The 24,167-nt window shown below is 38.5% G+C and overlaps 1 protein-coding gene across 1 annotated transcript; it reads left to right on the top strand.

Moving 5' to 3' along the window:
- The first annotated feature begins 708 nt into the window (after positions 1–708).
- Positions 709–23,846, top strand: GLYATL3 (glycine-N-acyltransferase like 3). Its single transcript, XM_003404149.3, has 6 exons — positions 709–1,426; positions 5,500–5,604; positions 8,044–8,151; positions 8,919–9,045; positions 19,548–19,674; positions 22,708–23,846. The coding sequence occupies exons 1-6, from the start codon at positions 1,355–1,357 to the stop codon at positions 23,132–23,134; spliced, it is 966 nt and encodes a 321-aa protein (XP_003404197.3). The 5' UTR covers positions 709–1,354; the 3' UTR covers positions 23,135–23,846.
- The last annotated feature ends 321 nt before the right edge of the window (positions 23,847–24,167 follow it).

Consider the following 24,167-nt stretch of genomic DNA (forward strand, 5'->3'; position numbering starts at 1 on the left):
AGAGTTCATAAATAGCCTGACCCCTAACTTTTTAAGGTTTTCCTTGATATTGTACTTAATATCTGAAAAGTGTCTGTTCTGCAGAGAACAGCTTCTGCCCATTTCTATTAAATGAGTTTCCTCAGTTAATATTTAGAAAAACTAGTTTTATACAGGATCCTTAGAACCACCCACCACAGACGTACGTTAACATCTCTTTTAAAAAGTTATCGATGTACCAGAATCACAAAAAAAAACCTCTTATTTTGACACCCAATAATTGGCATCTAATCAATTTCTTCAGCCACTTTCAACCAGGGCTTTGAATCGGTTTGTTCCAGTTCAAACCTTTCCTGAGAATTTCCATTTCCACTCCAGATATACTGAATCAGAATCTACATTTTAACAAGATCCCCAAGTGATTCTTATGTACCATAAATTTTGACAACCAGTGCTCTTCTAGTGATTCTCAGAATCGCGCCCTAACCAGGAACATTAGCACCATCTGGGAACTTGTTAGAAATGCAAATTTTCAGCAGGAGTTCCAACCAGAATGAACTGCTTTGAAGCCCTGCTTTCAGCTACCAACTACTGCTGTATTAATAAACCCAGCATCTTCAAATGAAGAATGCTCCCAGCTTACCCCTTCATTTGATCTTGATTTTATGAGACACTTAAAAAAAAAAAAAAAAAAAAGATGGTAAACAGTATCCTCCCTTGTGAGCGCATTCAAACTGAAGCACTCTCCATCTGCCTTTGTGACATGTGTGCTGTTCATTATCTCAAGGCTCAGGTAGTATGTTACGTGCTGAGATGCGCATGTAAATAAATGCTTACACAGTGGTTGAATTACAGCCATTTGAGGTATGGGAATAATCTTTGAATGACTTCTCATTTAGAAAAAAGGGTAAAAGAATTAAAATTCTCAGAATTACTCTCAATTCCACAAGTAACCTCCTTAGAAAAAAACCCCTCTCAGCCTTGGAAGTTTAATGCAGCCAAATCGCTTCCTTCTAAATAAATAAAAATACATACGGGGTGACTCTACATTATTTCTCATGCTCCATTTCCCTGTGCCCTATTTCCTATTTTATTCCTTTTCATAAGATCCTGATGTATAGATAAGTTTTATGTCTAGAAAATGTCCATCTCTAAATCAAGATTAGTATCCATTCATTAGTTTTTACACCCTAAGATTAAGTGTGATAGTATGACGGAAACTAGATACAGTGAAAATACTCGTGCTGTATGTGAGATGGTTTTCACCTTACCGAAAACGTAAACACTTCCTACGGGTGTGAGTACTTTTCTCTCTCTCTCCTCCCACTAAGGACTAATTAAGGAAGCAGACTTGAAGGATAAACTCATCGATTACATGGAAAAAGCCGCTGCACTGGTATACGTACGGCTGAAAGACCTCAGTTTCAGATTGAACTCTCAGCAGCAGGTAAGTTTATATTCACTAAAATAATATATACCAAATGGGAAAAATATAAGAGAGATAAAATTCAACCTTATATAGAAAGAATAAATTATAATTAAGTTTTGAGGAGAAGTTATATTAAGGCTACAAGTTTTTGTTTTATTTTACTTTTAAATCTTAAATATGAGAAAAATAAGCACAAAGTATGAAATTCTTTGCAATGGAATATGAGTACAACTAGAGAAACAGATAGGAGAGCAACCTCTGAACAGAAAACCTGTTCTTGGGGAAACACTAGTATTGAATTGCAAGTGGTTAAAAAAAAAAACTTATTAAAAAAAATTGTGCTGTAAAAGGTATAATACACCATAAAAGCAGAGATTTTTTAGTTTCTTTATAACAATTAAGTCTCCAAGGAGAGTGCCATACTTTCACTGTATGATTAATATTAATCAATGAAATATTTTAGGTATTTGCTGTATACTGATAGACACTCAAGCACCCCCAAATAAACTTCAGTTCCTAAAAGTTACCAAAAAAAAAAAAAAACCCATTGCCATCGAGTTCATTCCGACTCAGCGACCTTATAGGACAGAGTAGAACTGCCTCATAGTGTTTCCAAGGAGTGGCTGGTGGATTCAAACTGCCAGCCTTTTGGTTAGCAGCTGAGAGATCTTGACCACTGTACCGCCATGGTTCCTCCTAAAAGTTATATAAGTATAATTTTCCAAGGCAATGAGATTAAGTAGTGAGTCTGTTAATATCAGTAAGGCTAAAGGAGTTACACAATTTTACCTTTCAATTCTAGAACGCTGATTATGGGGACTCTATTTTTTTATAATTGAGTGGTGAAAATGTGACATTCTGATCTTGTAGCTTTCAGAGCTAATGGCTGTCATTATAACTTTCTGATATAACTCAAAAATATATAAAAAGATATTTTCTGCATCTATGAAAATTTGTGCCTTCTGTTTTTTGTGACATTTAATAAAAACTTCGTAATTAATGAAAGATCTCCGTGGAATTCATCACTGTGTTTACTGAAATGTTCGTTAATAATAACGCTCTCTTTGTATAGACCCATCGGAGAACTATCTCTTGATTTTAATGGCAGGAATGTTTGTCACCGTGAGTAATGTGTTTGTGAGTTGTAGGAGCTTAGTCTGAAAGGTAGATTAAAGCCAGATCCAGGAGGGGTTTGACTGTTATGAAGTTGGAGAGCTAGACTTTATTTAGAGATAACATAAACGAAAAGTAAAAAAAAAAAAAAGAGCTTAAGGATAACTGGAAACCCTGGTGGCGTAGTGGTTAAGTGCTACGGCTGCTAACCAAGAGCCTTGCAGTTCGAATCTGCCAGGCATTCCTTGGAAAGTCTATCAGGCAGTTCTACTCTGTGCTATAGGGTTGCTATGAGTCGGAATTGATTCGACAGCAGTGGGTTGGTTTTAAGGATAATTGTACCAAGAAACTGAATCGTGTAACTAATCATGTTTGTTTCTCTGTGTTAGCTCCTAAAAAGCTTGGAGTCAAAAGTGGGCCCTCACCTCCTGGTTATATAGAACTAAACTCTGTATGTTTTGCATATTAACACCACGGTATATTACTTTCTTACCTCCATTCCCCCCTTACCTGACTTTTTAATTTAAACTTAATATTTCTTGATATGTTTTACATATTTTTATGAATCATTTTATGTCGTTTTGGGAACAAACCAGGTAATAACAATCATCAACAAAGATGTGGAGTCCCTATCTGCATTAACTGCTTTGCCAAATATTACAGCAAGAAAAGACATCAAACCTAATTAAAAGATACATGATGAACCACCCTTTGAAATAATTTCATTTTCTGTCAAAAGATATTGAATTAGAACAAACGAATAGGTCTAACTCAAGAATCTTAATAATTTATGTGCTATACCAAACAAAAAACAGAAACAAACTGATAAACTCCCTTTTTTTTTTTCCTTACTTAAGATGACTAAAAAAGCTTTTGATCTCTCTCTCTCTGTCTCTCAAATGTTAAAGGTGGATTGTTGCTTGCTTTATTTTAAAGCAGGCTGATTTCTCCTCTCCAACCTGTAACTAACTCATTGAGTAAGATACTTCATAGAAAGCTCCAAGGAAGATGTTTTGAGCTGAGAAATAGATGGCTTTTTGGATCAAATGCCTTATGATAGTTCTGTGGGAATTAATATTTGAGTTTGAGAGAATTTCCACAAGTCAAGAATGAGGTGGGAGTTGAATCTGGAAAAAGAGATGGAAGGTATGGCATGAACACAAATGGAAACTAGGATCTGAGGGGCATGGTCAAGAAAAGGGAGAATTGGAGGAGCATAGGATAAGTGAAGAGGAACAACTAAAGATTAACATATTTTTACGTGAATAATTCACGTCTTCTACATTTGTTTGCCAACCAGGCCCTCCTCCTACAAGATATTTTATAAAAATGTTATGCTAATTTTTTTTTTTTTTTTTTTAGCAGCAGCATGTAAAAAAATGTTTGTGTAGCAGCACTTATGAAAATACCTCAAGGGAGGCCAGGTGGGCGAGGTTAGCAAACAAACATAGAAGATGCACATTGTTTGTGTAAAAATATAGTAGCTTAGAAAGATAGACTGATACCAGATGATGGACGGCTTCAAATACTAATAAACTAAAACTTTATTTAGAGATGATGTGAGTGAGTGAAAAGTCAAGCAGATTCAAGGGTGAAGAGATGATGGCTACACTTCTTTTCTCGTCCTGAAATCTAGAAACTTGATCTCTTTGAAGTTTCTAACATTGGCCCAAACTGAACACTAGGGTCCAGAAACCTCTTGGCTTTTCTAGTGCTGCCCTGGCCCTTCTGACTCCTGTATAGAACACAAACACCTCGGTTCAAAAACACGCAGTGAACTGGAGCCCGTAGGGCTTGTTCATAAGAAATTTTTCTTTTCTTTTTTCCTACAAGTTCAGGTAATTGTCTAGACTCATGTAAGCTATATGATAGAATCTCACAGTGGATTTTAGGTAGGCCACACTCAAACACTGAGTATCTCGTAACCACACAAGGATGCCACACAGAGAAATCAAGTAACTGCTTCTGTCTAGGCAATGTGCTGTAACGGAATGATCCCAGCTCTCTGCCTCAATCTCTGAAGCACCAGGTGCTCATACCGAGCTGAATTATCTTTGTCATACTAGTGCCTGACTGCTAAGAGTACGTGAATCAGCTTCACTACATTGAATACAGAAAAAAAAAAATTTTTTTTTTTTAATTAAGACCTAATTGGAATGTCGATAGAAGAAATTTTCTTGGAAACAAGCAGAAGTGGACCCCAAAATCTAGAAAATGTAATTGCATGAGAATAGGTGAAGTGGCATATATTATAACTGAAATGTATCCCCTTTTTCTTACTGTTTTCCAGTCTAAATGAGTCTAAGCCTTTGTCCACACCTGATTCTTTATCTCCAGTCTGCATTTCTCCAAGTTGTTCCTTATAACCACCTGACCCACTCAAGTCTTTCTTTAGTCTTTGCTGCACACTGTGAAAAAGAAGTTTCCTTACTTAAACCCCATGATTCCTATCCTAAACTTCAGATCATCCATTCAACAAATTAGAGTACCCCTATGTGCCAGGTCCTGTGGCAGATGCCAGGATACTGTGTAGCACAAAGCAGATATGATCCCTACTTTTATGTACTTCATAGGCCACTTGAGAAGACAGACTTGAATTAAAGAAAGTACAAATAAACATAAAATTACAGCTGGTATAAGTGCTCTGAAGGAAGAGTTAAGGGTTCAGTGAACATAATAGGAAGACAACTCAGTGTAAATACATCTCTCCAGGATGCAGTCATTGGCACTTCTTCTTTTCTGTGTGTTATCTGATTTACCCATCCCAGTGCCTCCCTATCTTCCTTCCTTTTCCCCTATTCAGAGAGAGCAATGGTAATCAGAATTAAACCAAATCACACCCACTGCAATCAAGTCAATTCTGACTCACAGATGAGTAAGAATTAGACCCACTGAAAACAGATCATAAGGATATTCCTAGGTAGATTAAAATGTTTACAGACAAAAATTAAATGTATACTTTCACATTTATTATTAAGTGTGGAATTGCAAGAGCCCTGGAAAAGATGTTGGTGTTAAATTGTTCCACCAAATTACTGATACTGGAGAAAATGTTGAAGAATCACTTTCCTGAATCACTCAAGGTACTATAAACTTCAGTTATATTTTATTTTATTAACCTGTGAGATAATATCAAACGTATGACTTTCCTAATTTTTTCTGATGACAAGACCTTCTGGGAGCACTTGTTAAGCATGCAGCACCCCAGGTCCTTCCCACTGCAGAATGATTTAGTGGATTATGGATGGCCCCTAGGGAATTATATTTCTGAGAGTTACTATAGATGATTCTTAGAGAAATTTAGGTAATGCTGGGCTAGATTACTTCTACAGTAAGTTTGAGTCCTAAAATTTTTTAGAAGGGTATGGTTGGGTGACATTGCTGATAAGAACATAGCCAAGGTAAACGATATAACTGAAATTTAGGGGTTCTAAATTTTTTTTCAGCTTATTTTAAGATCTTTATTTGAAAGTTCCACCCCCACCCCCCACCCCCGGCCCCAACGGCTTTGTTGCCTACCAAGCTTCTATCTGTCAAGGTCTTCTTAAAGTCCCAGAGGGCCTGCTATTAACTAAGGGGCTACTATGGAAAAAAAAAACTATGGAAGGTAACGTTAATTAACCACAAATAAATGTAAGATTAGAACTATGACAAGCACTTGGGGAAATAAAGAGCACAATGTCTTTGAGGGCTGAATTTCTTGAACAAAGAGACAGTCCTAGGACAGTGGCTTTCAAATGTGAAAACCCGTTGTCATGGAGTCAATTCCAATGCATAGCAACCCTATAGGACAGAGTAGAACTGCCCCATAGAGTTTCCAAGGAGTGGCTGGTGGATTCAGATTGCCAAACTTTTTGGTTAGCAGCTGAAGCACTCGCCCACTATGCCACCAAGGTTTCCTTTGGTGAGTGGGGTGCAAATCACCCAAGAGAGACATAATGAATCAGAATTTCTGATAACAGAGACCAGGGACTTGCATTTTTAACAACCTCCCTGGGAAATCCTTGAGTACGCTAGAATTTGAACAAAAGCGATCTGAACAAAGCCCTCTAGTGTATGGTACTGTGCTGATTAAATCCAGTCATCTTGACGTATTAATTGTGCTTAAATTTTATGTGATGGGAAAAATCTGAGTAATAATTTGGAATCATGCGACTAAAAAAAGATTAAGATAGTGATAAAGGAGATAATGTAATTTTTTTTTTATTAAGGCATAATATATACTGGCAAATGCACACAAAATAATTATGCAGCTCAATGAATTTTCACAAAGCACATACCTGTGTAACATCCATTCCGGTTGAGAAATACATTACTTCAGATGCTTCCCTTCTCCCCAAGCTCCCTTCCAAAATCACTACCTCTTCCTCCTCCCCAAAGGTAACCACTATCTTGACTTCTAAAGTCACAATTTAGTTTTGCCTGTTTTTGAATGAAATATGAATTGAATCAAACAATAAGTATCCTTTCGTATCTAGTTCCTTTTGCTGGACATTATGTTTGTGAGATTCATCCACACTACCCCATGCTCTGTGTGTTGTGGTATGCCCTCGAGTTTTTCTGACTCCTTCAACTCAACGGCACTGGGTTAGTGACCCTATAGGACAGAGTTTCCTGCCCCATAGGGTTTCTTAGGCTGTAATCTTTATGGGAGCAGATCACCAGATCTTTTCTCCCAAGGAGTGGCTCATTGGTTCCAACCACTGACAATTTTGGTTTAGCAGCCCAACACTTTAACCATTGTGCCACCAAGGCTCCTTATTCTCTGTATAGCAGTAATTTATTCATTTTCATTGCTGTTTCGCAGTCCATAGTATGAATATTCTACAATTTAATCCTCCATTCTGCTGTTTATGGACATTTGGGTTGTTTTCAGATGAACATTGGCCTAATGAGCTCTCCTCATTTCTACCACAACTTTCTCCAACCTCTATAAACATATATATCATATATGAAAACTGTAGGACAAATGAATTTTTTTCTTCATCATGGAAAAAAATGTGAAAGGCCACAGAAGAGAATTTTAATATTATTCTGGTATTGTTTCACCTTCAAATGATTAACTGTAACTCAATGTTGAAGGTGTAGTTGTATTTCATGGGTTATTATCAGATAGTACAATGAACTTCAAAAGCCGCTGAGCATCAAAATTATCTGTGGAATTTTTTAAAGATGCTTGAGCCCCAAATCCATACATCAGATTCTGATTCATTCAGTATTCATTGCTTACCTATATGTCAAGCACCAATACATTAAGTCTATCAATTTGGTACCTCTCACTGTTGTACTATTAAAAAAAAAAAAAAAATTTGGGAAGTGTTTTCATAGGATTTTTATAGACTTAGTGCCAGTTTCTTGTGTGCTGATGAAATAACAGAGAAGTGTGTGTGCTGTGTATATGTGTGTATAATTTCCCCTCTCATGGGCATGATTGTATAGTAGGACAAGAAGTAAAGAGAGTAATAACATAAGTGAAACAACTACTAGCATAATTTGTTGTTTCTCTGGGTTCTCTGGCTCAGGTTTATGGAGCAGTGATGAACATAAATCGTGGAAATCCTTTTCAAAAGGAACTAGTGTTGGATTCATGGCCAGACTTCAAAGCTGTCATCACCCGACGGCAGAGAGAGGTACAGTTTTACAAGGCAAAAAAATAGTTGACATCAACTGAGAAGAAAAGATTAGGTAAAAGGGGTGTTAACCATGCTAGCGTATACATAGGTTAACAAGGTACATATGTCACTATTCCTAACTTGACTAGCTTTGGATTGTCAGACATATGGAAAGCCCTGTTAGTCTAAGCATTTTCAATGAAGTATTTCCTTACTGCTTCATAATAGCTAGAAGAATGGATTTTTATAGGTTAGCTTATCCATGACTTTGGTCATGTAGATAAATATGGGAGAAGATTGAAGACATCACCCACCCCATTCCAACTCTGAGAACAAAGAGAATCTCAAGTGATCAAAGATGTGTTCCCCTGACTGCATAAGGAAAGTTCTGAGAGTTCAGCTTGGTTCTCCTAGGTGGATCTATTGAACTATACCCTTTTTATTTTTATAAACTTGTGAATTATGTGTAAAATAGTCAACTAATAATAGAATATTCCTTGCTAAGACAATCCCAGAAAAAGGTGAAATAAATGCCTTAAATCCTCCCTAATGTGAATGGAATATCTTCCCAAAAGAATGAGTCAATTGAGAGTCCCCAAATTTCTTTTCTTCCCTTCACTGCAGCATATTAGCCACATTCCCACTTAACCATTGTTTTATAGATGGTTAATTTTGGTGATGGAAAATTGTCTAGACATGCCCTGCTAATGGTATCTAATCTGTTTAAGATTTGGGCTATCCAGAGGGTATGTTTCAGGTTTTTACACTTATGCCCTCTGTCCTAGGCTGAGACAGATAACCTGGACCATTATACTAATGCCTATGCTGTGTTCTACAAAGATGTCAGGGCTTACCAACAGCTATTGAAAGAACGAGATGTTATCAACTGGGACCAGGTTTTTCAAATACAAGGTAAGGTCAAGTGCAAGACACTGATACACTATGCAGTCATTTTTTCCCCACCTTTTTATCATATGTATCAGACAGACTGACCTTATGTATCACTATATATATATATATATATACACACATATATATGCAATATATATACACACATGCATACATATATGTATAAACACATACACACACGTATATACATATGTTTTATATATTTATAATTTCCGTATTATAGTTTTGTAAGGACACTTATTACTCCTAATGAGGATTGGCCTTTGGGGTAGGGGAAGGCTATTGAAATGGGGCTGCTTTTAAGCGACACATTCTTTCCACTGTTACTATAGTTTGGATATTAGTGAGCATCACAACATATTTTTCCTTATTGCTATATTAATCCTTTCCCATCACAGCCTTTTAAATAAGTACGATTCAGGTTTGAGCTGATAGGTAAGACTTAATCTTCTTTTTGAAGGTGATGATTCTGGAAAGAGGAAATCAACAGACCTGCATAAGTTATCTTGAAATGATTTTACAAGAAAACTGTCTGTGGGAACTCTGAGGAGATAATTGCATGGCCATTGATGCTAGTGGTAAAAGTTTAGTCCAGAACAGAGGTAAATTAAGAGCTTGTGGTAGTTTGGACTCTTCTGGCTTCAGTGTAGTACTTACTCTTCTTATTTTTCCTAATTTTAGGGGATGATGCAGGCATTGAAATAGCTGTTTTAAGGGAAGGATCTTAGAGGTCTTTATTAGTGTTGCAGGGAAATGAATTTCTTGATAATCTGACAAGAAGAGAAGGATTCCCTATGTTAAAATACAAAGTCTAGTAATTTTTTTCAGCCACAGACAAGTGAAGCCTTCTAACAAGGAAAAGCTGCTATCCACCCAGAAAATTTATAAAGAATAACTAATGCATATTTGTAAATGAAATTTTGGATGGAGGTATAAAATCCATTCATAAATGCTCAAAAGGACCTTGTAGAGGATGTTCAAAACCATTTCACATCTTTGCAGATTTATCCTAGTTATGCTGATTAGAAAAGAGACATGTTTTTATTTCTCCCTTAGCCAATTTTGAAAAATTTTCTCACTAGGATTACTTTAGTGTGGAAACTAATGTAGGTCTTCCTGTAGGGACAGATGACAATTAGTATCACCTAATTTTTAATATAATTGGCAGAGCACTGGTGGCATAGTGCTTAATAGCTATGGCTGCTAACCAAAAGATCAGCAGTTCAAATCCACCAGCCACTCCTTGGAAACCCTATAGGGAAGTTCTAGTCTGGCCTGTGGAATCAACTAGTCGGCAATGGGTTTTTTTTTTTTTTTAATATAACTGGCCACCAAACTGTCAGTTTTGTCGTACTATAGTGGCTTATGTACTGCTATGATGGAAGATGCTATACCACTGGTATTTCAGCAGGGTCACCCATGGTGGACAGGTTTCAGCAGAGCTTCCAAACTTAAGAGAAACTAGGAAGAAAGGCCTGGAAATCTACTTCTAAAAATTAGCCAAAGAAAAACCTATGGATCAGAACAGAATATTGTCTGGTATAGTGCTGGAAGATGAATCCCGTAGGTTGGTTGGCACTCAAAATACAGTGTTCACAGCAATAGACTTGAGCAAACCAACAATTGTGAAGATGGTACAGGACTGAACAATGTTTTGTTCTGTTTTACATGAGAGCACCATGAGATGGAGCTAACTCCAGAGAAACTAACAGCAGTAACTATAGCTAGAGTGATAAAGACTACTAACTTAGCATGTAAATCAGCAGTCTTTGGCTTCTGATGTGATCTCTCAACTATGGGCTTCTATGATAGTATCTGTGATATTGAATAGCTTCTAGTATTTTTCTTCATTATTCTTAATCAGAGGTCATATTATTCTTAGAGCCACAAACCCTGTCTATTTCTGTAACATCCTCAAATCATGAACAACTCCAAAAGCAAATTTACTGCCCATATAAATGCTTATTCTTTTTTTTTTTTTTTGGCCACAGTACAGGCTCAGGTCAGAGCTACTAGTTGGGTTACTGAATAGACCGAACATTAGGCAGTGGACCTGGTCAGGGTTGGGTGTTCAGAGAAACAGCATATTCTGCAAAGGAAATGCCTTTGTCTTTTTTTTTTTTTTTTACCTCAATATTAAATCAGAGTTAGCTAAAGGAGTAGCTGTAAGAGCAAACCCAGGCATCCCTGACTCCTGAATTACTACCAAATAGTAACGTTGTTGTTCTTCAACTGGAAGAAAGAGTAAAGTTGCAGAACTGAGATTTGAACAACACTGGAAACTGATATACGAGGCGACAATACAAGAATTTTCTAAGTGGTAAGGGGACTAACCGAAGAATGTTAAATGTTGCCTTGCCGCAATAAGGATCACATTGCATGTAGAACGTGTTTATCAGTAGAGTCTTTAGCCCAAATTGCAAAGGGTATATCATCCAACATTGGTTCAGGAAAGGTCAGCAAATGCATAGGAACTGAGGCATTAAGGGTTTCTATAATATAGTTTGTAATTTAGTTCCATGAAGAACATTTAATTTAGCAATGCCATTTACAGAGCCATTCCAACCTATTAAATCAGCTGCGGCAGTAAGATAATGTGTTCTGTTAATGGACTGATTGAAATTGGTGAAGGTGGTGAGACTAGCCAGATTACAGGTTCATTGGACAACAATTGTTGTTGTTGTTGTTGTTAGGTGCCGTCAAGTCGGAAGACTCATAGCAACCTATGCACAACAGAATGAAACACTGCCCAGTTCTGCACCATCCTTAAAATCATTGTTATGCTTGAGCTCATTGTTGCAGCCACTGTGTCAATCCACCTCATTGAGGGTCTTCCTTTTTTCCGCTGACCCTGTACTTTGCCAGGCATGATGTCCTTCTCCAGGGACTGATCCCTCCTGACAACATGTCCAAATTATGTAAGATGCAGTCTTGCCATCCTTGCTTCTAAGGATCATTCTGGTTGTACTTCTTCTAAGAAAGATTTGTTAGTTCTTTTGGCAGTCTGTGGTATATTTAATATTATTCACCAACAGCACAACTCAAAGGCGTCAATTCTTCTTCGGTCTTCCTTATTCATTGTCCAGCTTTCATATGCATATGATGCAAGTGAAAATACCATGCGTTAGGTCAGGCACATCTTGGTCTTCAAGGTGACATCCCTGTTTTTCAACACTTTAAAGAGGTCCTTCACAGCAGATTTACCCAATGCAATGCATCATTTGATTTCTTGACTGCTGCTTCCATGTCTGTTGATTGTGGATCCAAGTAAAATGAAATCCTTGACAACTTTAATCTTTTCTCCGTTTATCATGATGTTGCTCATTGGTCTAGTTGTGAGGATTTTTGTTTTCTTTATGTTGAGGTGTAATCCATACTGAAGGCTGTGGTCTTTGTTCTTCATCAGTAAGTGCTTCAAGTCCTCTTCACTTTCAGCAAGCAAGGTTGTGTCATCTGCATAACGAAGGTTGTTAATGAGTCTTCTTCTAATCGCGATGCCCCATTCTTCTTCATATAGTCCAGCTTCTTGGATTATTTGCTCAGCATACAGATTGAATAGGTATGGTGAAAGGATACAACCTGACGCACACCTTTCCTGACTTTAAACCAATCAGTATCCCCTTGTTCTGTCCAAACAACTACCTCTGGATCTATGTAAAGGTTTCTCATGAGCACAATTAAGTGTTCTGGAATTCCCATTCTTCACAATGTTATCCATAATTTGTTATGACCCACACAGTCAAATGCCTTTCCATAGTCAATAAAACACAGGTAACATCTTTTTGATATTCCCTGCTTTCAGCCAGGGTCCATCTGACATCAGCAATGATATCCCTGGTTCCACGTCCTCTTCTGAAACCGGCCTGAATTTCTGGCAGTTCCCTGTCGATAATACTGCTGCAGCCATTTTTGAATGATCTTCAGCAAAATTTTGCTTGCGTGTAATGTTAATGATATTGTTCTATAATTTCCACATTCGGTTGGATCACCTTTCTTGGGAATAGGCATAAAGGATAACAATTAAACCTCCATTATTTTATTATAATTCTGAGGAACAGGTTATGATAAAGCGGTGGAATTTAAGGTTAAAAAAAAAAAAATGGCATGGCAGTGGCATCTGACCTCCTCTAACTTCATATGGGGGAAGGAGAATCCAGATCAACAGCCCAAAGCTGATTGCTGTGAGGCAGAGGTCAGATATACCTCCTCTCTTCACCGTCTTTACCAATTCTAATACCATCTATCCCTCCCATGACACTCTCTACTTCACTGCCAGATTAAATAATTCTTTGCAATGGCCACTCAGAACTCACAGGCCATACTAACAGTTATGGGGTTTGTTAGGGAAGTAACAATTATAATTCAGGTTCAGGAGTGCTCAGGATACAGTTCTTTGATCAGGTAGCCTCTTCTCAGCCATGCCCACAGGCAGGTCTGTCTCTGGCCCTCAGCCTCTCAGCCTAGCCTCTGCCCTGCTCAGGAAAGTGTTACAAAGCTCTTTTAGCTCTGCTGATAAGTGCCCAGAGGCACCCCACTCCACCAGTAAACCTTGGCCCGAAGGCACTCAGCCCTAGCTCCGTGGATCAGCAAACCTAGCTCCATCAAGTGTACAGAGGCACTCCACTCCACCAACAAGCCTCCTGCCTGAAAGCACTCACTTTCTCACTTAGTGGGCAGTGAGGCCCACCACACCTTCTGCTAGCCTCCTGCCTCTGCTGCTGCCATTTCTCTGCTGTCATCTGTTGCCTTCTTCTGTGTCACAGCTCTTTCTCTCTGTCTCCTAGTTCTAGGAGCTTCTCCGTGTAGGGATCCTGGGTCCAAAGGGCGAGATCCACTCCTGGCTCTTCTTTCTTGATGATTGTAAGATCCTCTCTTCCCACCTCTGGGATGGCTCATTTTAAGCCTAATGTGATGGCAAAACTGGCCTATCCCCTTGGTGGTCCACAATTACCTTATTTGCATAGTCCTACCCAGTCGACCATGGTGAGAAAGGCCATATAAAAGCGATCCATTGCACAGCAAACAGTAACCTCTCTAAACAAAAATCTAGCCACTATTAATTTGTAGGCCCGTCCTTGAACATTAACTTTATTTTGATTATCTGGTCATAGCAATGTATATAATGGAGTGCTACTGAGATTCTCCGAGAAATGTCATTGTCAGATCTCTACAATGGCTCATAGGGTTCCAATTTTAGCCTTTGCAGGAAGGTCATAATTTAGTGTTAGAACTCTACATTCATTCCACATGCTCCCTAGGATTGTTCTTTTCCTCATTAGTCATGGGAGGAAATGTTAGTCCCTGAGTAAGGTGTTTGATTTAAAAGAACATCTTGTTGTGACTTTTTTCTTCAGATTTTTCTTTTTGGGTTCTCTGACAATATTCTGTCACCTCTTATAATTTCTGTTGACTGGCTACTTGCTAATCCACTCAAATTTGCCTCAGGAAGCTTTTTTTTTTCTGAGGTCAGCCTGTAAGCAAGGAGGCTGAAAGGCTGTGCCCTAGGATTCCACTGCGTCTGTACCAAAATATTGCCTAAAATGTCTAGTGACTTTCTAATTTCTGCCACTGATTTCTGAATCACTTTACAATTTTGGATTTTGGTAGAGAAGGCTTCTATAATGGTCTAAAGCAAATTTTTCCCTATTTCTCTAGCATTCTCTAAACCTCATTAATTTTGTCTTATCTGTATTTTGATTTGGCCCTTTAGAACCACCCTTAACCTGATAGGGCAACTAATAGTTGTGCAAGTTGGTGAAGTTCTGGCAGCCCTGAAATATGAAGGTGTAAAGATTTTCTAAAGGAGTGCTGGTGGCACAATGGTTAAGCACTCAGCAGCTAACTGAAAAGTCAGCAGTTCGAAACCACACATCAGCTCTGAGGAGGAAAAGATCTGATGATCTGCTTCTGTAAAGATTACAGCCTAGGAAACCCTATGGGACAGTTCTACTTTGTCCTGTATGTCCCTATGAGTCAGAATCAACTTCACAGCACGTAACAATAAGAAAAAAGATTTTCTAAACTCCTCAATAAATATTTTCCCATCCCCAGTGGACTTGAGGAAGTCTTTTTCTGTAATATGAAGTTTTTCTTGAGACCCACAGTTTTAAAACAGCATGATCTTTCCCTGAGGGATGAGATAAGTCCTTAAAGGGAATTGTGGGATAGTCTGTCCCTTACTCTGTGTGCTCAGTAACAAGGAGGAGATAGAGTTATCAAATCTAAAGGGAAAAGGAGTTTGGTAACCCCAGGAAGATAAGGAAGTTGAGAGAAATGCAAGGTCTCCTCATCTGAAAAGTTGGAACCCTGGGATTCTGTAAGTTAGGGTAGAAATTGAGCCCTAGAGGCAGGAAGACAGGAAGAGGAAGAGGTAGAGAAACTGGAGGGGCTGTTAGGAAAGGCTAGAATAAGAACAATGGCATGCCTTTTTTTTTTTTAGGTCCTGCAAGGAAAGTCTTCAATGGAGTTAATTCTGTATTACTGAGGAATTTAGATGCTTTGGTGTATCAGTCAAAAGAGGGAGACTATTGCAGTTCGGGTTTTGCCTTCTTTTAGTTCTAAAGTGCTATGGAAGTATAGGATCTTGTTTCAATAATTCCCAAAAGTGGTCATTGTAATTCTAAACAACCTTTGGTATAATTATGCCATTTTATTATATATGTACATGAACTCGGATTACAATGAACAGATATATAATGTCCAAGAGCCCTAATGAGTGATGAAGAATGATTCTTTGAATTGAAAGGCCTCATAACAAACAAAAAAGGAAATCCTTCAACAGCCAGTGGATACCCTTATAAATTGGGTGCTGCTATTTCCATACAGTAAAGACCGACCTCGTTTTCTGGTTACACAGTAGTCCCTGAACCTGTGTTGTTAAGAGGGGTATGGCCCAAAGCAGGAATCTTCTTTGGAATATCTTAGATAAGACACAGATGGACTAACAGAATAGAACAATTTTCCTCTCCTTGTACCACTGAAGGAAGGAACCAAATTCCCTCTTCATATCTACACACAGAGAGGCCACATGGCTGTGAACCAGAATAAACAGAAGCGCATGAGACAGAGCAGAACAAATTTATCAAGAGCCAAAGTAGGTTTAGTCACCATGGTAAAAAAAGAAAAAGAAAAAAGTAAAAACCAGTGTTCTAGTATTGGTGATCTATCTCTTGCAGTAAGTGATTAACTTAGGTGGTCTTGATAGGATCTTCAGAACTGATAAAAGAAAATAATAGAATGACTACTAGAGACTAAAGACAGAGAGCTGAGTGAAAGTTTTATTGCCAAGCAGCAAACCCAGTTCAGCACAAAGTCTAGATAATCTCTCAGGGATGAGCTTTGGAGGAGGAGAAATGGGACAGATGTTTTAAAGCCAAGCTGTCTCTGTTCCTTTTTAGGAAAGCAAAATCTCTGGGTTTGATTGCCTGGTGATGTCTGAATTTGTCAGTTGTATAATCACTGTGGTGGTTGGACGTGGTGTTGAATAAAAAACAAATCCGACTTAGTAAAGAGAGACTTTTATTCAAAAGGATTATCTAGAGGGGGGATAAGGGATTATTACAACGGAGAAAGGAGGACTATTGCAATAGGGAGAACACTGACCGTAAGATCAGCACTTGTCTCATCAGTTAAGCATAAAGGGTTTTTTGCATATTAACACAAGAGTAAACAAAGCTAGACAGAATCAGGAGTGGAGAAGTGGGATAAAAGGGGGATGTGATTAGATAGTAGATCAGAAAATGTTTTGTACGGAGGACAGCCTATTTTCAGAAGGGGCTCTTAATGAGATATCGTAACCTGGTTCAGGCTGAGGGTGGGCCAAAGTTCAAGGACTCTAGGGAAAAGAAAGAAGCTTAACCAAAGTTTGGTTAGCAAGTATTTTGTTCGAATTGATCAGTGAGGACAAACATTTCAGCTAATCATTTATGAGGCAAAGAATGGGAATTTGGAAGGCCTGTGTCAGCATTAGCATAGGTAAACAAGGAGATATCTATGAGTCTTATTTAAGTCATATGGAGAAGGATGTTCTTTACAGTCAGCCATTTTCTGGAACACAAAAGGTGAGGGGACTTCTTTAACCATTGCTGTTTTCCAGGATCACAGTTAGGAGAAAGAAATTCTTTTTGCACTACCATCCATCCTTTTGGTTGGTGTTGATTCTTTCCTCAAAGACAGTCTTTTTTCACTTCTTAGATGCAATTCAAGTTCATAAGATAGGATTCTAGCCACATCTATAATTTTAATAGCATTAACTTTTCATCAGTTACTTAACCAATGCTTATCGAAGACCTGTTATCATTTTTGGGGGCCTAATTCCTTGAGGCAGGAGCTAAGGCTCAGATATCAGACTGTGTTCAGCATGGCTTCCCATTCATGTATTTTTCAAGAGAAAGTCTCAGGGCCAATTTACAGAAGTGACTTTAACCATGGAGAGGAAACATGACATTAGATATGAACGAAGTGGGAAACTCAGTGTCTAAGGCATTCAATTATCAGAGCACAAACTGGAAAAGATAGAGCAGATGAAATTTTGGAGATGCAGAACAAGGGTGTTAACCTTCCTTACAACTAACCCCATAAGAACAAAGCCTATACCATTCTTGTGTTCCACAGTGAAGCAGGTGCCCTGCACAGTGCTTTATACAAAACAGGAAAGATTTATAACTAACATATTATAGCTGTAATAAGTGAATGGGATCTAGGTGAGTTTAAATTCAGGATAAATCTCACCAACATTGAATTTCATTTCTCCGATGGGCATATGACATTTGGGCTGGAAGAGTCTTTAAAGTTGGAGTACCATGTCAAACAAGTCTGAGATCTTTTATACTTTTAGTTGTATGGTATATTACAGACTTCTAGTGTTATAAAACATTGCCCCACACGTTCAGGAGCTTAAAATCAGTCTGAGGTTCAAAAAAAATCAAAATTCCTATAGTAAATTCCAAATTTCCATGAGCTAGTCCCACCAGAAATTTCCATGGAACACCACACTATATGACCACAGTTAGCAGCATGATGGGAATTCAAAAATTCCACATAAAATTTGAAAATCAGACACAAAATAACCAGTATATACAAACAGTTAAGCACTCAGCTACTAACCAAAAGGTTGGCCGATCAAGCCCACCCAGTGGCTCCATGGGAGAAATATCTGGCAATTTGTTCTGTAAAGATCACGTCCAAGAAAACCCAATGGTGCAGTTCTACTGTCACATGGGGTCGCTATGAGTTGTAATTGACTCAATGGCACCTAACAACAGCAACAAATATGTATATATAATGGCTAGAATAATATACGGTGGCAGTGTCAAACTGGTGGTATTGATGATACTTGGTGGCATGATGGTTAAAAGCTACAACTGCTAACCAAAAGGTCAGCAGTTTGAATCTACCAGGCACTCCTTGGAAACTCTGTGGGGCAGTTCTACTCTGTCTTATAGGGTCACTAAAGTTAGAATCAACTTGATGGCAATTTTTTTTTTTTTTTAGTATAAAAATAGTACAGGGCCACATGAACTAGAGACTTACATCATCCTGAGACCAGGAGAACTAGATGGTGCCCGGCCACAACCAATGACTGCCCTGACGGGGAGCACAACAGAGAACCCCTGAGGGAGCAGGAGAACAGTGGGATACAGACCCCAAATTCTCATAAAAAGGCCAGACTTAATGGTCTGACTGAGACTAGAAGAATCCTGGCGGTCATGGTCCCCAAACCTTCTGTTGGCCCAGGACAGGAACCATTCCCAAAGACTACTCATCAGACATGGGAGGGACTGGACAATGGGTTGGAGAGAGATGCTGATGAAGAGTGAGCTACTTGTATCAGGTGGACACCTGAGACTGTATTGGCATCTCCTGTCTGGAGGGGAGATGGGAGGGTAGAGGGGGTTAGAAACTGGCAAAATGGTCATGAAAGGAGAGACTGGAAGAAGGGAGCGGGCTGACTCATTCGGGGGAGAGTAAGTGGGAGTATGGAGTAAGGTGTATATAAGCTTATATGTGACAGACTGACTTGATTTGTAACTTTCACTTAAAGCACAATAAAAATTATTTAAAAAAAAGAGGAAAAGACAAATATGATTGAAAGGAACAGAAAATTGATGTTATTAAACTATCTTTTTGCTTTGTTTTATAGAATATGTGATTTCTGTAAATTGTGAGAAGATAAAAAGTTCTGAACCAGTTGCAATAACTAGAAAGTTGCATCGTTTCCAGCAAAGCGACTTTCAAGGAAGTATATTAATGTAAACTTACAGAAGGCAAACAGAAGCCCATCTTGCATTTTTTTTGACCCATGTAATTCAACTCTTCTATAAAAAAAAAAAAAATTTTATGGTTATCCCAAAACCTTCTGCATCAGAACTCTTGCTAGTGTCAAAATTTCACTGAAAATAAAATTATCATTGAGCATGAAAAAAAAAAAACAGTGCAGCAAATGTCCTTTTTTTTTTCTTTCAGTTAAAATGCCCACGCTTTTCATTATGTCTTCCTGTATACAGGGCTGCAGAGTGACTTATACGATGCTTCCAAAGCTGTTGCCAACTCAAAGCAGTTGGATGTAAAGCTAACTTCCTTCAAGGCGGTTCGTTTTTCTCCTATTTCAACTGTGCCAGACATCAGTTCCCTGTATGTAAACCAATTTTCTGCATTTGGGGCAGGTATTACTGTTATAGAAGTAGAGTAACTGGAATTCTTAGTATCATTAAGGAATATTTAGGCATCTTAGAGTTGGGCCATTGAAACTAAATTATTAGTGTGTGTGTTTACTGTGTACTCTTTTCCTTTCCCTTGTGCTTGACTACTTTTTCTGGGAAATGAAATCAATACATTTGTCCATAGTTACAAAGGAGCACTGTATTTTCATATTATACTGTTAAAACAAAAATCATATTAAGCCAATAATAGAGACTGATGTTTGTTTAATGTACAATTTGAAAATCAGGGTACTATTTCAACTAGGCAGTCAAAAGTGTTCCGGAAGGAAAGAATTCCCAAAGATTCTTATACTCCATTTTATCGACATTGCCTTGGAAATGGTGCCAGAACAGTGTATTTATATAATAACAACTTACTCTAAAACACAGCTTCTAGTATGATCTTGGAGTTTCTGTTTCTCCAAACTGAGAACATAGGTCTGACTGTACATAGATACTTCTTCAAAAGAGCCCAATGCCTAAGGCTAAGTGGTCTTTACTAATTTATCTAGACCACTGCTTGGCTTAAAGGTGACTTTTAGAACCAGTTTCCTCAAGGCACAAGATTCAAAAGAACATCTGAGGGCAATGGCCTGGGTGGGTCACCCTACCTTCATGGACTCCAAAAATCTGGATTCCAGGAGAATTAAAACCCTGTTTCTCAATACACAGAAAAAAAATCATTTCTCACCATTCTCCTCCCCACATGCTTCTAAATTGTCTCTATCATCTGAGCCCAAGGTTATTTTTACTGCTTTCATTGTTTCTGGAGTGGGGATACAGAACTGACTTATGTTGAGCTCTTACATCCAAGTCATGAAATGTTTTAGCTATATAATCTGTTTAATCCTTACCACAACTCTATAAAATATGACTATTATTCTCTTTTTCAACAGAGTTGAAATAACATACAAGAGTAAAATGTAGAGCCAGGAAGTAATCCCCAGAAGTCTAATTCCTGAATCCAAGCCTTTGAACATTTGCTATTTTATACCTACATTCTCCTTTTCTTACTTTGGAGTCCCTGCCTTTTTACTAGTTACCTTCACTGTAGCTTAGCCTTTCTCAGCCTTAATTTCTTCTTAAAGATTAAATTATAATACCTACCTTACATGGTTTTTGTGAGAATCAAACAAGATAATTGAAAGGACTCACCTCAGTAAACATTTTCTTCACTTCTAGGGGGTTCTTGGTTATCTAGTGTTGCAAAAACACAAATACCACAAGCAGATGGCTTTAACAAACAGAAATTTGTTTCCCATAGTTTAGGAGGTTAAAAATCCAAATTCAGAGCACTGGCTCAAGGGGAAGTCTCTGTGTCTCTCTGTCAGCTCTCGGGGAAGGTCCTTGTCTGTTCGGCTTCTGTTTCCTGGTTCCTTGAAGATCTCCAAGTGGCCTGGCACCCATCTTTCCCCATCTCTGCTGGCTTTATTGCTCTTTTTGTGTTTTGTGAGACATTGACTCAAGACATGCCCTATACTAATCCTGTCTTATTAACATAACAAAGACAACCTATTCAAAAATGGGATTTTAACGACTGGCCACAGCAAACAGCTTGGTGTGTTTTGATAGAGGTTAGAATTTACAACACATATTTTGGGGCACACAATTCAGTCCATAACAGGGGGTATTGAAGGAATTGATGAGCAAAACAAGACAAAACCTCAAGAACGGTAGATCCTTTAGATCATAGTAATGCAACTGGACTTTATTTTTAATTATGAAAAATTTCAAACATACATAAAGTTGAGAGAATAGTAAAACAAATCTTCCATTAACACACAGCTAATCTTTTTTTTTTTTTTTTAATCTTGTTTCATACAGGCCTCTATCTACTCCTTCCAACCCCCAGATTATTCTGAAGGAAATTCCAGGCATTATCCTTACATATTTTAGTGTGTTTTTTTTTTTTATCTCTAAAAGATAAGAGTTTTTAAAAACAACAAGAAAACTAGTGTCACTCCTTAAAAAACATTAACACTAAAATAACAAGTTAGTATTCACATTTCTGCAACTGTCATATAATTTTTTGGAATAGTTTGTTTTGAATCAGGGTCTATATAAGGCCCATGCACTGCAGTTGGTAATATGTCTCTCAAGTGTCTTTTGACCTATAGGGTTTTTATTTCTTGTGTTATTATTTGTTGAAGAAACCAGATTTTTTAGTCCCCTGGAGTTTCCCACAATCTTACTGATCATGTCTCTGAGATGTCTTTCAAAATTTTCCTCAGTCCCCCGGTCAGACCTTTTAAAAATCAGGTTTCAACTTGAATTGATCTTGTTTGCATAGAAAGACAATTTGTCTTTAGGTCATTACCCAAGTATATGTATTCTTTATTTTCCATACCTGCCCTTCAGATACAAGGTCATAGCCTGGAACATGATTATTCCTAAAACACTTGTTTTTATTTGCAGTGACAGTTCTGCCTGAGGCTTATTTGCCCTGGTTTTAAAGTTCAGTTTCAAAAACTGAATTATGAATCCTAGCCAGTTATTGACTTTATTTATTTATTTTACCCCTACTTAGTGGTTAGATGACTAACCACTGCCAGAGCCCACAGTATGCCTGAAATGCGAACCAAGGCCGAGCAACCACTAATAAAATGAAAACACAAGGTTGCTTGATTAAGAAGATCATAGTAAGAGTCACATTACCAGTCTCTTAATAGTCACCACCCACCATCAATTGCCATTGAGTCAATTCCAACTCATAGTGACCCTATAGGGACAGAGTAAAATGCCCCATAGGGTTTACAAGGAGCGGCTGGTGAATTCAAACTGCCTCCAACCTTTTTGTTTTGCAGCCCAGCTCTTAACCACTATACCACCAGGACTCCAGAAGATGGTATTTGCTAGGTGCTGACTTCTCGGATGACATTTCAGTTTGAATCAGTGTGGAAAGAGAAGCAGTTGTTCACATCACATAATTCCAAGCTCACATTTCTTATATGATATTTTCTTCTAGAATGGGGTCTTCCCCACGACTAACCTACTTGAGTGTCGCTGATGCTGATCTACTCAACCAGACTTGGTCACGGGGCGGCAATGAACAGTGTCTCCGGTACATCACCAGCCTCATCTCTTGCTTCCCCAGTGTGTGTGTCCGTGATGAGAGGGGAAGCCCGGTCTCCTGGTCTATCACAGACCAGTTTGCCACCATGTGCCATGGCTACACCCTGCCTGAGCATCGCAGGAAAGGTTATAGCCAACTGGTGGCCCTCACACTGGCCAGAAAGCTGCAAAGCCGGGGATTCCCTTCTCAGGGCAATGTCCTGGATGACAACATTGCATCCATAAGCCTCCTGAAGAGTGTCCATGCTGAATTTTTGCCTTGTCGATTTTATAGGCTTATTCTTACCCCTGCAACTTTCTCTGGTCAAGCTCACCTCTAGCCCAGAAAAACTCTAGGAATTGTCTTACTTTCCCTGAACACATACCCACACTTTAGCTGCCAGTGTGGGGAGAATTAAAATTGGAATTGGGAATCTAGGGTTGTTGAAAAGGGGCTGTAGAAGACATGTTGGATCAGCTCTGAGAAGCCTTCCTTCTTTGAGCCTCAAGTTTCTGTGCTAAATAACTGTAAGGGTCAGGAGTAGCCATGTCTGAGTATAGAGAATGATTGTCTTCCTTTGGGATCCACTGCAGGAAATAAGGTTTGAAAGCCAGGGGTTTTCAGCACCGTAGCAGAAAAACTGCATGAGAGCAAATGATTTGAACAGGAGCTTGTGGCTACGGCTTCCTTGTGGCTGCTTGGACCTCTGCTCTGTATTTACATATTCAGACCAGTTCCCTGCTGTCAAAATGGCCAGGTACCCTGCTGCTGTATCTCCCAACTTCTGTTCTCACCACCTCTGAAGTTCTCTGTAGAGTACCCTACTTTTATTCCCTTTAATTTACTGGCTCTCTCCTCCTGCCTTTAACTCTAGCCTATAATTCTTCCCCATGAATGCTTGAAAGCAATGGCTCCCACATTTCAGTGTGTGTGAAAATCAGTTGAAGGGGAGATTATAACACAGATTGCTGGGCTCCACCTCCAGAGTTTCTGATTCTGTAGGTCTGGTGTAGGGCCTGAGGATCCACTTTTTTTTTTTTTTTTTTCTATTGTGCTTTAGATAAAGGTTTACAGAGCAAATTAGTTTCCCATTCAATAGTTTATATACAAATTGTTCCATGACATAGGTTGTACTCCCTACAGTGTGTCAGCACTGTTTCCATACCACCGAGTTCCCCATTTTCATTTCTACAGTTCTCCTGCCCTTTTCTGCCTTTTCATCTTTGCTTTTGGGTATATGTTGTCCTTTTTGTCTCATGTAGATGATTGTCCAAAGGATCACTTTCCTCACCTGTGTTATTGTTTATTTAAAGGCTTGTCTATTAATTGGCTGAAAGGTAGTCTCCGAGAATGGCTTTGATTCCAAATTAGAA

The sequence above is a fragment of the Loxodonta africana genome, chromosome 1 (assembly GCF_030014295.1).
Source record: "Loxodonta africana isolate mLoxAfr1 chromosome 1, mLoxAfr1.hap2, whole genome shotgun sequence".
Taxonomy (NCBI): domain Eukaryota; kingdom Metazoa; phylum Chordata; class Mammalia; order Proboscidea; family Elephantidae; genus Loxodonta; species Loxodonta africana.

What these genes read in the sequence shown, in the direction of transcription:
- GLYATL3 (XM_003404149.3), top strand. Translation starts at nt 1,355, where the DNA reads ATGGAAAAAGCCGCTGCACTGGTATACGTACGGCTGAAAGACCTCAGT. An exon ending in GATTGAACTCTCAGCAGCAG is followed by an intron (nt 1,427 to 5,499) that starts GTAAGTTTATAT and finishes TTTATTATTAAG; the next exon opens with TGTGGAATTGCAAGAGCCCT. An exon ending in TCACCCGACGGCAGAGAGAG is followed by an intron (nt 8,152 to 8,918) that starts GTACAGTTTTAC and finishes CCTCTGTCCTAG; the next exon opens with GCTGAGACAGATAACCTGGA.